The sequence below is a fragment of the Aotus nancymaae genome, unplaced genomic scaffold, assembly GCF_030222135.1.
Source record: "Aotus nancymaae isolate 86718 unplaced genomic scaffold, 86718_ANA_hifiasm-v0.15.2.pri h1tg000006l, whole genome shotgun sequence".
Classification (NCBI taxonomy): Eukaryota; Metazoa; Chordata; class Mammalia; order Primates; family Aotidae; genus Aotus; species Aotus nancymaae.
In genome coordinates this window covers 92155896-92172961 of record NW_026988417.1, presented here as the reverse complement: position 1 = coordinate 92172961, position 17066 = coordinate 92155896, and the positions used below count along the sequence as shown (strand labels likewise).

General features: G+C 36.2%; 1 protein-coding gene across 1 annotated transcript in view; it reads left to right on the top strand.

Annotated features, from left to right (window-relative positions):
* The first annotated feature begins 4910 nt into the window (after window positions 1–4910).
* Window positions 4911–17066, top strand: part of LOC105717540 (alcohol dehydrogenase 1C) — a 31218-nt gene continuing 19062 nt past the window's right edge. The window contains exons 1-3 of the mRNA XM_021670108.2: window positions 4911–5134; window positions 7120–7241; window positions 11082–11183. Of these exons, the coding sequence (XP_021525783.1) occupies window positions 7224–7241; window positions 11082–11183 (120 nt within the window). The 5' untranslated portion in view covers window positions 4911–5134; window positions 7120–7223. The remainder of the gene's footprint in view (window positions 5135–7119; window positions 7242–11081; window positions 11184–17066) is intronic.

Genomic DNA, 17066 nt, shown 5'->3' with positions numbered 1-17066 from the left:
AGCATATTACAATGCTCAAATACATCTGGCAGCAGACTTTTCAGTGGAAACAAGAGAGAGTGGTATGACATATTAAAAGTGCTGTAGGAAAAAAACTTTTATCCTAGGATGAGATATTCAACAAAAATATTCCTTAAGCATGAATGAGAAATAACGACTTTCCTAGACAACAGAAGCTGAGGGATTTCATCAGCCCTAGATCTGTCCTACAAGAAACACTAAAGGAAGTTTTTCAATCTGAAAAAAAAGAGTGTTAATGAGCAAGAAGAAAGCATTTGAAGGTACAAAACTCTTTGATAATAGTAAGCACACAGAAAAACACATAATAGCATAACACTGTAATTGTGGGATGTAAACTCTTGACCTAAGTAGAAAGACTAAATGATAAACCTATCAAAAATAATAACCTCAACAAATTTTCAGGACATAATACAAAAAAGACATAAAGAGAAACAACAAAAAGTTAAAAAGTGGGGTGGGGGGAGACAACAAATTAGTGTAGAGTTTCTATTAGTATTTTTGCATATTTATTTGTTTATGCATCAGTGTTACAATGTCATCAGTTTAAAATAATGGGTTACAAGATAATATTTGCAAGCCTCATGGTAACTTTGAATTTAAAAACATACAATGGGTACGTAAAAAATAAAAAGCAAAAAATTAAAGCATGCCACTAGAAAAAAACACCTTAACTAAAAGAAAGACAGAAAATAACAAAAGAAAGAAGACCAGAAAACAAATAACAAAATGGAGGAGGAAGCCCTTATTTATCAATAATAACATTGAATGTGAGTGTACCGAATTCTCGAATGAAAAGACATATAGTGGCTGAATGGATGGAAAAAACAAGACCCAATGATCTATTGCCTACAAAAAGAAAAAAAAAAACACTTCACCTAGAAATATACGCAAAGACTGAAAATAATGAGATGGAAAAAGATATTCCATGCCAGTTGAAACCAAAAAAGATCATCAGTAGCTATACTTATAAGACAAAATAGATTTCAAGACAAAAATTGTAAGAAGAGACAGAAAAGGTCATCATATAATGACAAAGCAGTTGATTCAGCAAGAGGGTATAACAATTGTAAATATATATGTACCCAACACTAGAGCAACTAGATAAATAAAGCAAATATATGGAACCAAAGAGATAGACTCCAATATATTAGTAGCTGGAGATTCTAACATCCCACTTTCAGCATTGGAAAAAACTCCCAGACAGAAAACCAACAAAGAAACATCAGACTTATTCTGCACCATAGAACAAATGTACCCTAATAGATAGTTACATGATATTTTATCCAGTGGCTGCAGAATACACATTTTTCTCTTTAGCAAATGGATCACTCTCAAGGGTAGACCATATGTTAGGTCACAAAACAAGTTAAAACATTCAAAGAATTAAAGTAATATTAATCATCTTCTCTGAAAACAATGAAATAAAACTACAAATCAATACCAAGAGGAATTTTTTAAACTATACAAATATATGGAAACTAAACAATATGCTCCTAAATGACCAGTATGTCAATAAAGAAATTAAGAAGGAACTTGAAAAATTCCTTAAAACAAATGACAATAGAAACACAACATATCAAAACCTATGGAATACAGTGAACACAGTGGAAGAAAAACTTTCAATAAATAACCTAATAAGACTTCTTAAACAAGTAGACAAGCAAGAGCAAAACAACTCCAAAATTAGTAGAAGAAAATAAATAATAAAAATCAGAACATAAATAAATTTTAAATGAAGGAAACAATACAAAAGATCAATGAAACAAAAAGTTGACTTTTTGAAAAGATAGACAAAATTGACAAACCTTTAGCCAGACTAAGACGAAGCAAAAGAAGGCCCAAATAAATAAAATCGGAGATGAAAAAAAAAGACATTAAACTGATACAGTAGAAATTCAAAGGATCATTATTACGTACGATATGTTGATAAACTGGGAAATATAGAAGAAATGGATAAATTACTAGGAACATGCAACATGCCGAAATCGAGCCATGAAGAAATCCAAAAACTGAACAGGTCAATAAAAAGTAATAAGATTGAAGCCATAATGAAAGATCTCCCAGTGAAGAAGAGCCTTGAAGCCATAATGAAAGATCTCCCAGTGAAGAAGAGCCTTGAAGCCATAATGAAAGATCTCCCAGTGAAGAAGAGCCTAGGACCCAATGGCTTCACTGCTAAACTCTGACAAACATTTAAAGAACCCACACTAATCCTACTCAAAGTGTTCCAAAACACAAAAGAGGAGGGTATACTTCCAAACTCATTCTATGAGGCTAGTATTACCTTAATACCAAAACCAAGCAAAGGCATATTAAAATAAATAAATAAATAAAAACTACAGGATAACATCTCTGATGAATATTGATGCAAAAATCCTCAACAAAATACTAGCAAGTGAACTTCAACAATAAGTTATAAAGATCATTCATCATGACCAAGTTGGATTTATCCCAGGGATGCAAGGTTAGTTCAACATATGCAAATCAGTCAGTGTGATGCATCATATCAATAGAATGAAGACAAAAACCACATGATCATTTCAATGGATGCCAAAACACCATTTGATAAAGATCAACATCTTTCATGATAAAAAGAAAAACCAGCTCAGGATACTGGGTATAAATGGAGCATACCACAACATAATAAAAGCCATATATGACAGACCCACAGCTAGTGTCATACTGTATGAGGAAAAACTGAAAATGTTTCCTCTTAAATCTGGAACATGACAAAGACACCCATTTTCACCACCTTTATCCAAAATAGTACTGAAAGTCTTAGCTAGAGCAATCAGACAAGAGAAAGAAAGTTATCTTCTCTTCATGACTCTGCCTTATGAAATTTCCATCTCTTCACTTTTTACTACTAATTTTCTTGAAGACTGCTCTTCCCTCTAAAATTTCTCTCTCAAAAAATCAATTCATATTGAGAGTTAGGAATTATCACCTCTCACATTATTGGTCTCAAATCCATGTATTGAGTCATTTTACATTGCATACAACATCCCCATGCTTCCCAACACTCAGCTGGAATTTTCACTCAACATATTTCAAAGTTACCTAAAGTTTAACATGTTCAAATCAAACTCCTTTGTTAGTGAATAAAGCTACTTTCCTCCCACTCCTTCAGGCAGAAACGTTTGGAGTTGTTTTGGAGTTATCACAAGTTCTTTAAATTTCTCTTTAAAATTTATTTCTTTATTTCTTCCTTGCTATTTCTTCTAAGTCCTGGAACTAGAGCAGTGAGCAGACGGGAGTACAGACTTTGGAGGCAGGAAGACTGAGTTCTAATTCTGATTCACCTGCAGCCCAGCTGGGGGCCCTGGTTCTGGGATATGGTTTCCTTACCTGTGAAAATGAATCATATTATAGGATTAATATAGAATCCCACATCATAGGATTAATCTGAGGATTAAATGAGTTAGTTAACATAAAACACTTAGAACAGTGCCTGGCATATATTAAGTGTCACTTAATTGTTAGCTGTTGTTATTATCATCACTATTCCTTAGTTAGGAACTTGAACTCTGGGGAAAACCTCTTAGAATTGTATCTCAGGCATTTGCTTAACCTCTTCTATCTTCAGTTTCTTCATAAAGTGTAATGTATGATACTGTCTCCCTAAAAATAATTAAGTTAAAAGATGTAAGTAAAGCACTTAATAAAGTAATTACTCAATATATTTTGGTCATTATTGGTAATATAATATGATTATCAATGAAAATAATATGATCCTATGGAAAATCCCTTTGGATTCTTCATACTTAAAAAACTATTTTCAATTTATAGACAATGTATTAGTCTCTTGTTATACTATGAAGAAATACCTGATACTGTGTAATCTATAAAGGAAAGAGGTTTAATTGACTCACAGTTCTGCATTGCTTGGGAGACCTCAGGAAACTTACAGTCATGGGGGGAAGGAAACAGAGAAGCAGGCACCTTCTTAACAGGGTGACAGGACAGAGTGAGTGCAGCAGGGGAAACGCCAGATGCTTCTAAAACCATCAGATCTTATGAGACTCACTCATTATCACAAGAACAGCATGGGGGAACCACCCCCATGATCCAGTTTCCTCCACCTGGTCCCACCCTCGACACATGGGGAATATGGGGATGACAGTTCAAGGTGAGATCTGGATGGGGTCACAGAGCAAAACCGTATCAGATGGTACCCTTCACTTGCATATATTCTTTTATTGTTGCAATTGTGGAATTCATGCCATTTTTAAATTTTACATTATGATATAATAATTTTGTTTCTGCATCATCTTAAAAATGATTATTGGCATAGCACTTTCTTATAGAAATCTATAATATTTCACTAGACTATTTGCTGAACATTAAGATTTTTTTGAGTTTGGTACTCAGGGGAATCTGCCAAGAACGTCTGTACAACTTTGTCTTTTGACTTATCTGAGATTATTTCCCGAAAACTTTCACAGGGAGAGATATGAACACGCATTTCCAACATTCTTTGTATGCATTTTATGTGAGGATTAGGACCAAGTTGGAAAAATATTTTCTAACTAGAGGGTAAAGGAGATAACTTTAACTCTCTCACCAACTTTGGTTTCAATGCCAAGGTGAAATGAAGTGAATACTTGATTTGTGATGTTGGATTTGGGTAGATTAAATATCCAGACCTAGAAGCTTAGACTTTTTGCTCCTTAGCCTGCTTCAACCCCACAATGTTTGAAAGATGTTAGATTATTTATGCATTCAGGAGAACAGTCCTATATTTTTCCTATCCAAATATACTTTAAATAAATATTAACCACATTGCTTTGCCAAGTCATTTGGCCAATAAAATGAGGAATTTAAACAGTATGACTTCTGAGCTCCTTGCCACTTACAGTGTTTTTCTTCAGGCCTTGCCAATGTGGAGCTATCATTTGGGGTAGACAGCTGAATGTCTTACTCAAACTCTCTTCTGCCCCACTCCTTTCTTTTAGTAGAAAGAATATGGGCATCGGACAGCTGTGACTTGGGATTCTACCTCCACAATTTACTAGCTTTGTGACACCTTTGAAGATTATGTGGATTTCTCCACCTGCATAACTTCAACGCTCTGTTTTTCACTGATTGCTTCATGGCCAGACATCAGATTCAGGTTGGACCCCTGACCCAACTGTGTGATAGACTCTAGTTAAAAAAATAGAATAATTAGGGCCAAAGTATATTCAGAAAGAGAGAGAAGCAGTGAGGAGAAACAACCCTTGATGTTCACTTGCTCAAGATATACCACCCACGTCTTGTTTTTTGATGTTTCTGTGACTGTCTGTTATATTATACTGTAAAACTCATTAACACCAGCCTGACTGCAGTTCTGTTCTTAAAGCTAACATCTCCGACTTAAAAAGCACATTCAGAGATCTATAAGTTCTGAACTTCTCTTACCTCATCTATAAAATGAGAATAATAATACCTTCCTTGTAAGGTTACACTGAAGATTCCAGGTAATAATGTATGGAAAAACTCTGAGTTCTGAAAACATAGTAGGTGCTCAATAAATTATGGCCCTTAACTTCCTGCAAATTTATGCTTCGTAAATAAACCACCAATATACTAGGAATTCAAATTATTTCTGATACCCTACCATGTCTGTCCATCACTCTGTAAACAAACCAATTCAATGAGTCTTTCAAATTGGTTGTAACAAGTGAACTCCTTGATGCTATCCAGCCCACCTGGTAAGTAGCTAGACTCCCTTCCTTTCCACTACTCTCCACAGAGTGGGTGAGCAGAGTGGTGGCCATTTTCTAGAAGTGATGCCTATTCAGTGACCATAAGACCACAACAAGGAAACGAAAACCTTTTCTCACCTCTCTGCTGGGTAGAGTAGTGCACCTCTAGTAGGGCTCTCTACACCTGCATAATTGGTGTAGTTAGACAATAATGTTGTTCCCTTCACAATTCTAGAAAAATATAGTTTATGTATATATGTTGACAGACTACATCCAATTAAATAGTTAAATGCATCGTGGTCCTCAAGTCTTGGTAGAAGACTTGAGATTTACTTTAAAAAACAAACTCATATTCACTTATATTTATGGCATTGAACAAAGAACAATGAAGTGCACAAGTGAGTTTTTTGGTCTGTTTGCCAAAATGATCACTTCTGAGTTTCTAAACATCTCTCTACAAATCCTTCTTCCTCTAAGTTCTTCAATCAGAGTGCCCTCTCCCTGACATAGTACTACCAGGATAGGCTGACTTGCCTACCTGTGTGCCTTTTTCCTCCCTAGATTGAGAGCTTCCATGTACACATAATAACTGTAACTAACATTTATTGAAGATTCTCTTATCTGCCATAGATGCTTTACATGGATTATTTAATTTATTCACTAAACAATCTTTTAAAGAGGTGCTATTATTCATTCTCACCTTAAAGACAAGGAACCTAAGGCAAAGAACAGTCAACTAATAAGTCCAAGTATACAGAGCTAGTAAGGAATACAATCTGACTGATCTCAAAGGCTGTCATAACCACTGCCCTATACTGCTTCTCCACAGGGGTAGAAATCATGTCTCATTCATCACTGCCACCCCACCAGACCCAGCTTAGTGCCTGACACAGGGAGATGCTCAGTTAATGCTGGTTGGTAAGAGTGGAGTAGAAATGCAAGGCATAGTGAGCCCCTTTGCTGTGACTGATGGGGTGTCTGATTCTCTGCTATAAAGAGGAGAGTGCTGTATCAAACACACCCCTCTGGCTCCTAGCTCTCTGTGTCCAACTTCGTTTATCCCTTCCTTACTCCTCCTCCTTCCTAACTGCACCACTTGGATTCAAAGTTGCAGCTTAGTGAAGACAAAGGGAAAGGAGAACTCTGAATGACCCCTGTGGATTTGAGAGAAGAGAAATAGGAATTTGAGAGAGGAGGAAGAGAGTAAGGAAGAGAGAAAGTGAATAAAATTTATCACTTTAACTTAATGTTTAACCTAATGAAAGCAAAATCTTATCTGAAATTGGAAAAGTCAAGGTTTTGAGTGCTGGTTCAGTGCCCATTTCTTTATGATTTGATGTCTGAGAATAATGTGATGGGTGTGGCCTAAAGACCTAGATAACGTGTGGAATTGGAATTGGGTGTTATACAGGTACACAAGATAAATACCTGTGCAATATACCCGCTTTATGCACGTGAGCAGGGAAAAAATCCACAAGGACCCGTCTCCTGGTCTTCAGAGAAGACAGAAACAACATGAGCACAGCAGGAAAAGTAAGCAAAAAATAATTACTGTTGGAAATATATTCTTATCAATAGAACAAAGAAAGGAATACAGTATTTGATGAATAATTTAAAATTCATATCCAAATGAGAAATTATATGCTGAAATATGATGTGTAATATATGCTACAATATGTGATGTATACTGAACTACAGTGGAAATAAGCTTTTCCTAAATACCTTCAAAAAGAATGTACAGAATCTGTATCAATTAAGTATTTTCTAAATTTAATAAATTTGCAGTAAAGTGACAATTTATTTCAAGCTAATCATGACTGATTTATAAATCTAAAGTCAGAAAAGTCTAATCAGAAGTTATCTTTTTATTAAGAAGCCATAATTTAAATGTGTTATTATTTGTAATCATATTTTTTGTGAACACAAGAAAGGTAAGTCTGACAAAACTTTCAAGAGAGGAATTTGAGTCAGAAGATTTTGAAATATCTTTTTAACCTTACTACAAAATATCTTACAAAATACTCATTGTTCTCACACCATTAGAATCATCAAGGTTAAGCAAGATACCACATGCAAATTCTGATTAAAGGGGCCCATTATGACACAATTCAGGTAATTTCCACAGCAATCCTATGGAACAGTATCTTCCCTGTATAAAAGTCACTATGATTTTACAGAAAAATAGTAATACAATTTGAATCACTTATTAGCACTCAGAACACAGATTTTGTTTTTTTCTTCCATAAATTATACTTATTTTTTCAATGTGTTTACAGTTGCACAGAAATCCATGTGCTCATTCAATATAATCAATTGATATTTTTAATTGCCTAATTAAAAAACCTGTGCAACTATTTCCAGCCATTTGTTGTGTTAGGAGTGTACCACACAGTAAAATATCTCACTATAATAACTCAGTTTAAAGGTTCTGAGGCTTCTCTCTATGCTGTGTGACAAAACAGGCTCTTCAATAAGAAAGGTTGGAAATTACATGAGTGGCCCACTGTTCTTCTACCACTTCATTTTACCTCCATTCATTATTGATTAATATTTACATTCCTCATAAAAAATAATTAGGAAAAATAAAATTTAAATTTACCATTTACCAAACTTGACTTAAAAGAAATAATGAGTTCATAGAGCAAAAGTATAAACCAGTCATATTAATAAAATAATAACTGATGAAATCGATAATTAATCCCCCTCTTGGATGCAATGTCAATAACTTAGCTTTTTGACAGCATTTCATTTATGTTTACCTATCCTGCATTTTATTTTCCTCAAATGCTAAATAGTGACAATACTAACATCTATTTCATAAATTAATAGTAAAAAGCACTTAGAATAGTACCTGGTAAATAAAAATGAGTCAATAAATATTAGCCAATATTATTATTGTTGCTATTTAATATTTTGCTATTTACTACCATGGAGTACTGAAAACATGAGGCTAGACTGATCTTTTTTTTTCTTTCTTGGAGACAGAGTCTCTTTCTATTGCCCAGGCTGGTTGGAGTGCCATCTCAGCTCACTGCAACCTCCACCTCTCGGGTCAAGCAATTCTCTTGCCTCAGCCTCCCAAGTAGCTGGGATTACAGGCACATGCCACCATGTCTGGCTAATTTTAGTATTTTTAGTAGAGACAGAGTTTCACCATGTTGGTCAGGCTGTTCTTAAACTCCTGACCTCAGGTGATCCATCCTCCACTACCTCCCAAAGTGCTGGGATTATAGGCGTGAGCAGTCGTGCCCAGCCTGATCTTTATTCTCTGGACAGCCAGCTTTGAGACTTCAGGAAAATTATTCAATCACTGAGTCAGCTGGTCCTTAATTATTTCAGCTGTAATAAGATCAATAATTCAATAATACTGTCCTGGTAGCATCCTTTTTAGGTTTAAAAATAATACATGTTGTTTACAACAGCACAATTTCCAACTGCAAAGTATCGAACCAACCTAAGTGCCCATCAACCAACGAGTGGATAAAGAGAATGTGATATATATACACCACGGAATACTACTTGGCCACAAAATGGAACAAAATAATGGCCTTTGCAGCAACTTAGATGAAGCTGGAGGTCATTATTCGAAGTGAAGTAACTCAGGAATAGAAAATAAATACCATATGGTCTCATTTATAAGTGGAAGCTAAGCTATGAGGATGCAAAGACATAAGAATGATATAATGAACAAAGCATTTTTATGCAAAGGCATAAGAATATATAATAATGGCATAAGAATGATATAATAGGGATGAAAGACCACACACTGGGTACAATGTACATTGCTCAGGTTACAGGGCAGGAAGTCTCAGAAATCACCACTAAAGAGCTTATCCATGTAATCAAAAGCCACCTGCACCCCCAAAACTATTGAAATTAAAAACAAATTTTAAAAATAAAAATAATGCAAATAATGCATGTAACTCACTCAGCACAAGCCATTAATGCACCTGTCACATCATAGGCACCCGATAATCAGTAACTCTTACTATTAGTACTTTATTTTTAAGTATTCTGATATTTATTTTGGCATGGACCACACTGAAAATCCTGCAAAGTTGAAGGATTTGACAAATGAAGAACAAATGAGAACAAAAAAAGAAGATGAAATTTCAGTTGAATTTTTATCATACTTGTAATTATGTTGATTCTCTATAGAAAGAGCTCTGTGTATTGTACATGCTTTATGATAACGAAGATGGGTTTTACAGTACACTGCACGCACTGGAAATACGAGATCAGCTTTTATTTTTTATTTTATTTTATTTTTTTTGAGACAGAGTTTCGCTCTTGTTACCCAGGCTGGAGTGCAATGGCGTGATCTCGGCTCACCGCAACCTCTGCCTCCTGGGTTCAGGCAATTCTCCTGCCTCAGCCTCCCGAGTAGCTGGGACTACAGGCACGTGCCACCATGCCCAGCTAATTTTTTGTATTAGTAGAGACGGGATTTCACCATGTTGACCAGGATGGTCTCGATCTCTTGACCTCGTTATCCACCTGCCTCGGCCTCCCAAAGTGCTGGGATTACAAGCTTTTATTTTTAAGGACATCTGTGGATAAGCTTTACTAGCTAGAATTCAAATACACAGCTTCTCCAGTTCTGAAATACATATGTGTGGTCTGAATGTACACACACACACACACACACACACACACACACACACACACGCCATCACCACTAACTCTAACCTCTGTAGTTTTTGGCTCAAATCTAAGCTGGAAGGAGTCTCTACATATAAATTAGATAACAAAACAGGCTGCCAAAGCTACGTTTCAAATGGGTGTTGGAGACAAGTAGTACACAGAAGTGGAGAGAGAAAATTAAAAGAGGACAATAGGCAAATGGAGAAAGAGACATCATCCTACGTGTATAAGTAGGATGTGTATAGGTAAGTAGGTAAGTGTATAATTGTTCTTATAGAGTCAGATCCTTTTGGCCTAAGCAGAAAATTGAACAAGAAAGTAGTGTATTTTATTTAGACAGACACTGACTCTGTCAGCAAAATAAAGGTGAGTTAGAACATGTACCAGCCAATAGTTGTGGGTAAACAGGTGTCTTCCAGGACAGCATTAGAAAATATCAGGATTAAACATCTCTGGTGAATAAAAAACAACGAAAGAATAGCCTAAATGAATATGTTCCATTTTATCTCAGTGCCTTACTACGCTTAATTGTGTTTATCTTTCCTTATGTTACCGCTTTTTAAAAAGATACTCTTATTTGCTTTATAAACCAGAGGACTTCATTTCTATGCAACACTTGTTAGGTACCAGACATGGGACTCAATGTTGCATGTACAAAGATGAAAAGACACAATTTCTGACTTCAAGAGTGCGAAAACACTGGTACCATCTCCCTGTTTGATTTTCTAGGTAATCAAATGCAAAGCAGCTGTGCTATGGGAGGTAAAGAAACCCTTTTCCATCGAGGATGTAGAAGTGGCACCTCCTAAGGCCCATGAAGTTCGCATTAAGGTGAAATATTTTTTCCATTTGTATTTAATTTTAAGTTTAAAAAATTCAGATAATATTAAAAATAGAAACATCCAAAACACAATCAGAGGAATTTTTATGTGATTATCCAGAAAATAGAATTATATTTGTTGTCAAGGAAAGTATAAATTGTTAATTTTTTTAAGTGGGAAAACAGTACATGCAGTATAATTCCAGTAAAATACAAAAGAATTTATGTTTGTACAGAAAAGAAATGCAAAGGAATATATATCAAGACTTCAAAATCAATTTGCATTAGGTATTTTCTTGATATTAATTTTCAGTTTCTACTTCTTTTTCTTTTAACTATGCATTCTTCTATATTATGCAAGATAAATATTTTATGACCAATTATTTCACAGATTATTCTAAATTGTTAAATTCAAGGGAGAAAGAGGAAGGCTTTAGATTGAATTATCTTGGAGATAAACGGAATCTTTCATATTTGGGATTGGAGGGATTATCAGCAAAACACTTGAAAACATGTTAGAATAACAATTTTAGAAAATTGGGTTTGTTAAGTCCATCTGACAGTCATAATCTTTTCTGAATCTAAACATCTTCTCTTTTTTTTTAACTTTTTTTTTTTTATATATTGTACTTTAGGTTTGGGGGTAAATGTGCAGATCATGCAGGATTTAGGTACATGATATCATAAGTACATACATGACCCCCTGTCACTTATGTCTGGCATTTCTCCCCATGTTATCCCTCCCCAACCTCCCCATACCCCTGCTGTGCCTCCCCTGGCCCCCACAACAACCCCAGTGTGTGATGCTCCCCTCCCTGTGTCCATGTGTTCTCATTTTTCAACACCCGCCTATGAGTGAGAGCATGTGGTGTTTGATTTTCTGTTCTTGTGTCAGTTTGCTGAGAATAATGGTTTTCAGGTTCATTCATGTCCCTACAAAGAACACAAGAAATGGAATTTATCCATTTCTTCCAGGTTTACTGGTTTATGTGCATAGTGTTGTTTGTAGTAATCTCTGATGGTAGTTTGTATTTCTGTGGAATCGGTGGTGATATCCCCTTCATCGTTTTTTATTGCATCTATTTAATTCTTCTCCCTTTTCTTTTTTTTTTTTATTGCATTTTAGGTTTTGGGGTACATGTGAAAAACATGCAACATTGTTGCATAGGTGCATACGTGGCAGTGTGATTTGCTGCCTTCCTCCTCTTCACCTATATGTGGCATTTCTCCCCATGCTATCTCTCCCCACACTACCCACCCCCTGCTATCTCCCATTGTATAGTGCTCCCCTCCCTGTGTCCATGTGTTCCCATTGTTCAACACCCGTCTATGAGTGAGAACATACGGTGTTTGATTTTGTGTTCTTGTGTCAGTTTGCTGAGAATGACGGTTTCCAGGTTCATCCATGTCCCTACAAAGGACACCAACTCATCGTTTTTGATGGCTGCATAATATTTCATGGTGTATATGTGCCACATTTTCCCTGTCCAGTCTATCACCGATGGGCATTTGGGTTGGTTCCAGGTCTTTGCTATTGTAAACTGTGCTGCAATGAACATTCGTGTGCATGTGTCCTTATAGTAGAACGATTTATAATGCTTTGGATATATACCCAGTAATGGGATTGCTGGGTCAAATGGAATTTCTATTTCTAGGTCCTTGAGGAATCGCCACACTGTCTTCCACAATGGTTGAACTAATTTACACTCCCACCAACAGTGTAAAAGTGTTCCTATTTCTCCACATCCTCTCCAGCATCTGTTGTCTCCAGATTTTTTAATGATCACCGTTCTAACTGGCATGAGATGGTATCTCAATGTAGTTTTGATTTGCATTTCTCTAATGACCAGTGATGATGAGCATTTTTTCATATGCTTGTTGGCCTCATGTATATCTTCTCTTGTAAAGTATCTGTTCATATCCTTTGCCCACTTTTGAATGGGCTTGTTTGTTTTTTCTTGTACATCTGTTTTAGTTCGTTGTAAATTCTGGATATCAGCCCTTTGTCAGATGGGTAGGCTGCAAAAATTTTTTCCCATTCTTTTGGTTGCCTATTCACTCTATTGACTGTTTCTTTTGCCATGTAGAAGCTGTGGAGTTTGATTAGGTCCCATTTGTCTATTTTGGCTTTTGTTGCCAATGCTTTTGGTGTTTTGGTCATGAAGTCCTTGCCTACGCCTATGTCCGGAATGGTTTTGCCTAGGTTTTCTTCTAGGGTTTTTATGGTGTTAGGTCTTATGTTTAAATCTTTAATCCATCTGGAGTTAATTTTAGTGTAAGGTGTCAGGAAGGGGTCCAGTTTCTGCTTTCTGCATATGGCTAGCCAGTTTTCCCAACACCACTTATTAAACAGGGAATCCTTTCCCCATTGCTTGTTTTTGTCAGGTTTGTCAAAGATCGGATGGTTGTAGATATGTTGTGTTGCCTCCGAGGCCTCTGTTCTGTTCCATTGATCTATATCTCTGTTTTGGTACCAGTACCATGCTGTTTTGATTACTGTAGCCTTGTAGTATTGTTTGATGTCTGGTAGTGTGATGCCTCCCGCTTTGTTCTTTTTGCTTAGAATTGACTTGGCTATGCGGGCTATTTTTTGGTTCTATATGAAATTTAAGGTGGTTTTTTCCAGTTCTGTGAAGAAGGTCATTGGTAGCTTGATGGGGATAGCGTTGAATCTGTAAATTACTTTGGGCAGTATGGCGATTTTCACGATATTGTTTCTTCCTAACCATGAACATAGAATGTTTCTCCATCTGTTTGTGTCCTCTCTTATTTCGTTGAGCAGTGCTTTGTAGTTCTCCTTGAAGAGGTCCTTTACGTTCCTTGTTAGTTGTATTCCTAGGTATTTTATTCTCTTTGTAGCAATTGGGAATGGCAGTTTGTTCTTGATTTGGCTCTCTTTAAGTCTGTTATTGGTGTATAGGAATGCTTGTGATTTTTGCACATTGATTTTGTATTCTGAGACTTTGCTGAAGTTGCTTATCAGTTTCAGGAGCTTTTGGGCTGAGATGATGGGGTCTTCTAGATATACAATCATGTCGTCTGCAAATAGAGACAATTTGATTTCCTCCTTTCCTAGTTGAATACCCTTTATTTCTTTTTCTTGCCTGATTGCTCTGGCTAGAACTTCCAGTACTATATTGAATAGGAGTGGTGAGAGAGGGCATCCTTGTCTAGTGCCAAATTTCAAAAGGAATGCTTCCAGTTTTTGCCCATTCAGTATGATATTGGCTGTTGGTTTGTCATAAATAGCTTTTATTATTTTGAGATACGTTCCATCGATACCTAGTTTATTGAGAGTTTTTAGCATGAAGGGCTGTTGAATTTTGTCAAAGGCCTTCTCTGCATCAATTTAGATAATCATGTGGTTTTTGTCTTTGGTTCTGTTTATGTGGTGAATTATATTTATAGACTTGCATATGTTGAACCAGCCTTGCATCCCCGGGATGAAGCCGACTTGATCATGGTGGATAAGCTTTTTGATGTGCTGTTGCAATCAGCTTGCCAGTATTTTATTGTAGATTTGCATCTATGTTCATCGTGGATATTGGCCTGTAGTTTTCTTTTCTTGTTGAGTCTCTGCCGGGTTTTGGTATCAGGATGATATTGGTCTCATAAAATGATTTGGGAAGGATTCCCTATTTTTGGATTATTTGGAATAGTTTCAGAAGGAATGGTACCAGTTCCTCTTTGTATGTCTGGTTGAATTCGGCTGTGAACCCATCTGGACCTGGGCTTTTTTTGGGTGGTAGGCTCTTAATTGCTGCCTCGACTTCAGACCTTGTTATTGGTCTATTCAGGGTTTCGACTTCTTCCTGGTTTAGGCTTGGGAGCAGGCAAGTGTCCAGGAATTTATCCATTTCTTCCAGGTTTCCTAGTTTATGTGCATAGAGTTGTTTGTAATAATCTCTGATGATGGTTTGAATTTCTGTGGAATCTGTGGTGATGTCCCCTTTATTATTTTTTATTGCATCTATTTGGTTATTCTCTTTTCTTTTTTATTAATCTGGCTAGTGGTCTATTTTGTTCATTTTCAAAAAACCAGCTCCTGGCTTTATTGATTTTTGAAGGGTTTTTTTGTATCTCTATCTCCTTCAGTTCTGCTCTGATCTTTGTTATTTCCTGTATTTTTCTAGCTTTTGAGTTTTTCTTTTATCTTACTCCTCTAGATTTTTCGATTTTGATGATAGGGTTTTGATTTTAGATCTTTCCTCACATTTCATGGGCATTTCTTGCTAAATTTCCCTCTAGACACTACTTTAAATGTGTCCTAGAGATTCTGGTACATTGTGTCTTTGTTCTCATTTGTTTCAAAGAACATCTTTATTTCTGCCTTCATTTAATTGTTTATCCAGTAAATGAATGTGCAGGAACCAGTTGTTCAGTTTCCATGAAGTTGTGTGTTTCTGAGTTAGCGTCTTAATCCTGAGTTCTAATTTGATTGTCCTCTGGTCTGAGAGACTGTTTGTTATGATTTCTGTTCTTTTGCATTTGCTGAGGCATAATTTACTTCGAATTATGTGGCCAGTTTTGGAGTAGGTGCAATGTGGTGCTGAGAAGAATGTATATTCTGTGGATTTGGGGTGGAGATTTATGTAGATGTCTATTAGGTCCACATGGTCCAGATTTGAGTTCAAGTCCTGGATATCCTTATTAATTTTCTGTCTTGTGGATCTAATATTGACAGTGGAGTGTTAAGGTCTCCCACTATTATTGTGTGCGAGTCTAAGTCTCTTTGTAGGTCATAAAGAACTTGCTTTATGTATCTGGGTGCTCCTATATTGTATGCATATATATTTAGGATAGTTGGCTCTTCTTGTTGCATTGATCTTTTTACCATTATATAATGCCCTTTTTTGTCTCTTTTGATCTTTGTTGGTTTAAAGTCCATTTTATCAGAGACTTGGATTGCAACTCCTGCTTTTTTTTTTTTCACTCTCCATTTGCTTGATAAATCTTCCTCCATCCCTTTATTTTTAGCCTATGTGTGTCCTTGCATGTGAAATGGATTTCCTGAATACAGCACACTGATGGGTCTTGACTTTTTATCCAATTTGCCAGTCTGTGTCTTTTGATTGGGGCATTTAGCCCATTTACATTTAGGGTTAATATTGTTTTGTGTGAATTTGATCTTGCTATTTTTATGCTTGCTGGATGTTTTGCCCATTAGTTGACACATTTTCTTCATTGTGTCAATGGTGTTTACCATTTGGTACATTTTTGGAGTGGCTGGTACTGGTTGTTCCTTTCCTTGTTTAGTGCTTCTTTCAGGAGCTCTTGTAAGGCAGGCCTGGTGGTGATGAAATCTCTCAGTAATTGCTTGTCCATAAAGAATTTTCTTTCTCCTTTGCTTATGAAGCTTAGTTTGGCTAGATATGAAATTCTAGTTTGAAAGTTCTTTTCTTTAAGGATGTTGAATATTGGCCCCCACTCTCTTCTGGTTTGTAGGGTTTCTGCCAAGAGAGCTGTTGTGAGTCTGATGGGCTTCCCTTTGTGGGTAACCCGACCTTTCTCTCTGGCTGCCCTTAGCATTTTTTTCTTCATTTCAACCATGGTGAATCTGACGATTATGTGCCTTGGGGTTGCTCTTCTTGAGGAATATCTTTGTGATGTTCTCTGTATTTCCTGGACTTGAATGTTGGACGGCCTTGCTGGGTTGGGGAAGTTCTCCTGGATAATATCCTAAAGAGTGTTTTCCAGTTTGTATTCATTCTCTCCGTCACATTCAGGTACACCTACCAAACGTAGATTATGTCTTTTCACATAGTCCCATATTTCTTGGAGTCTTTGTTCATTTCTTTTCACCCTTTTTTCTCCAATCTTGCCTTCTCATTTTATTTCATTGATTGATCTTCAAATCTCTGCTATCCTTTCTTCTGCTTGGGCTATTCATCTAT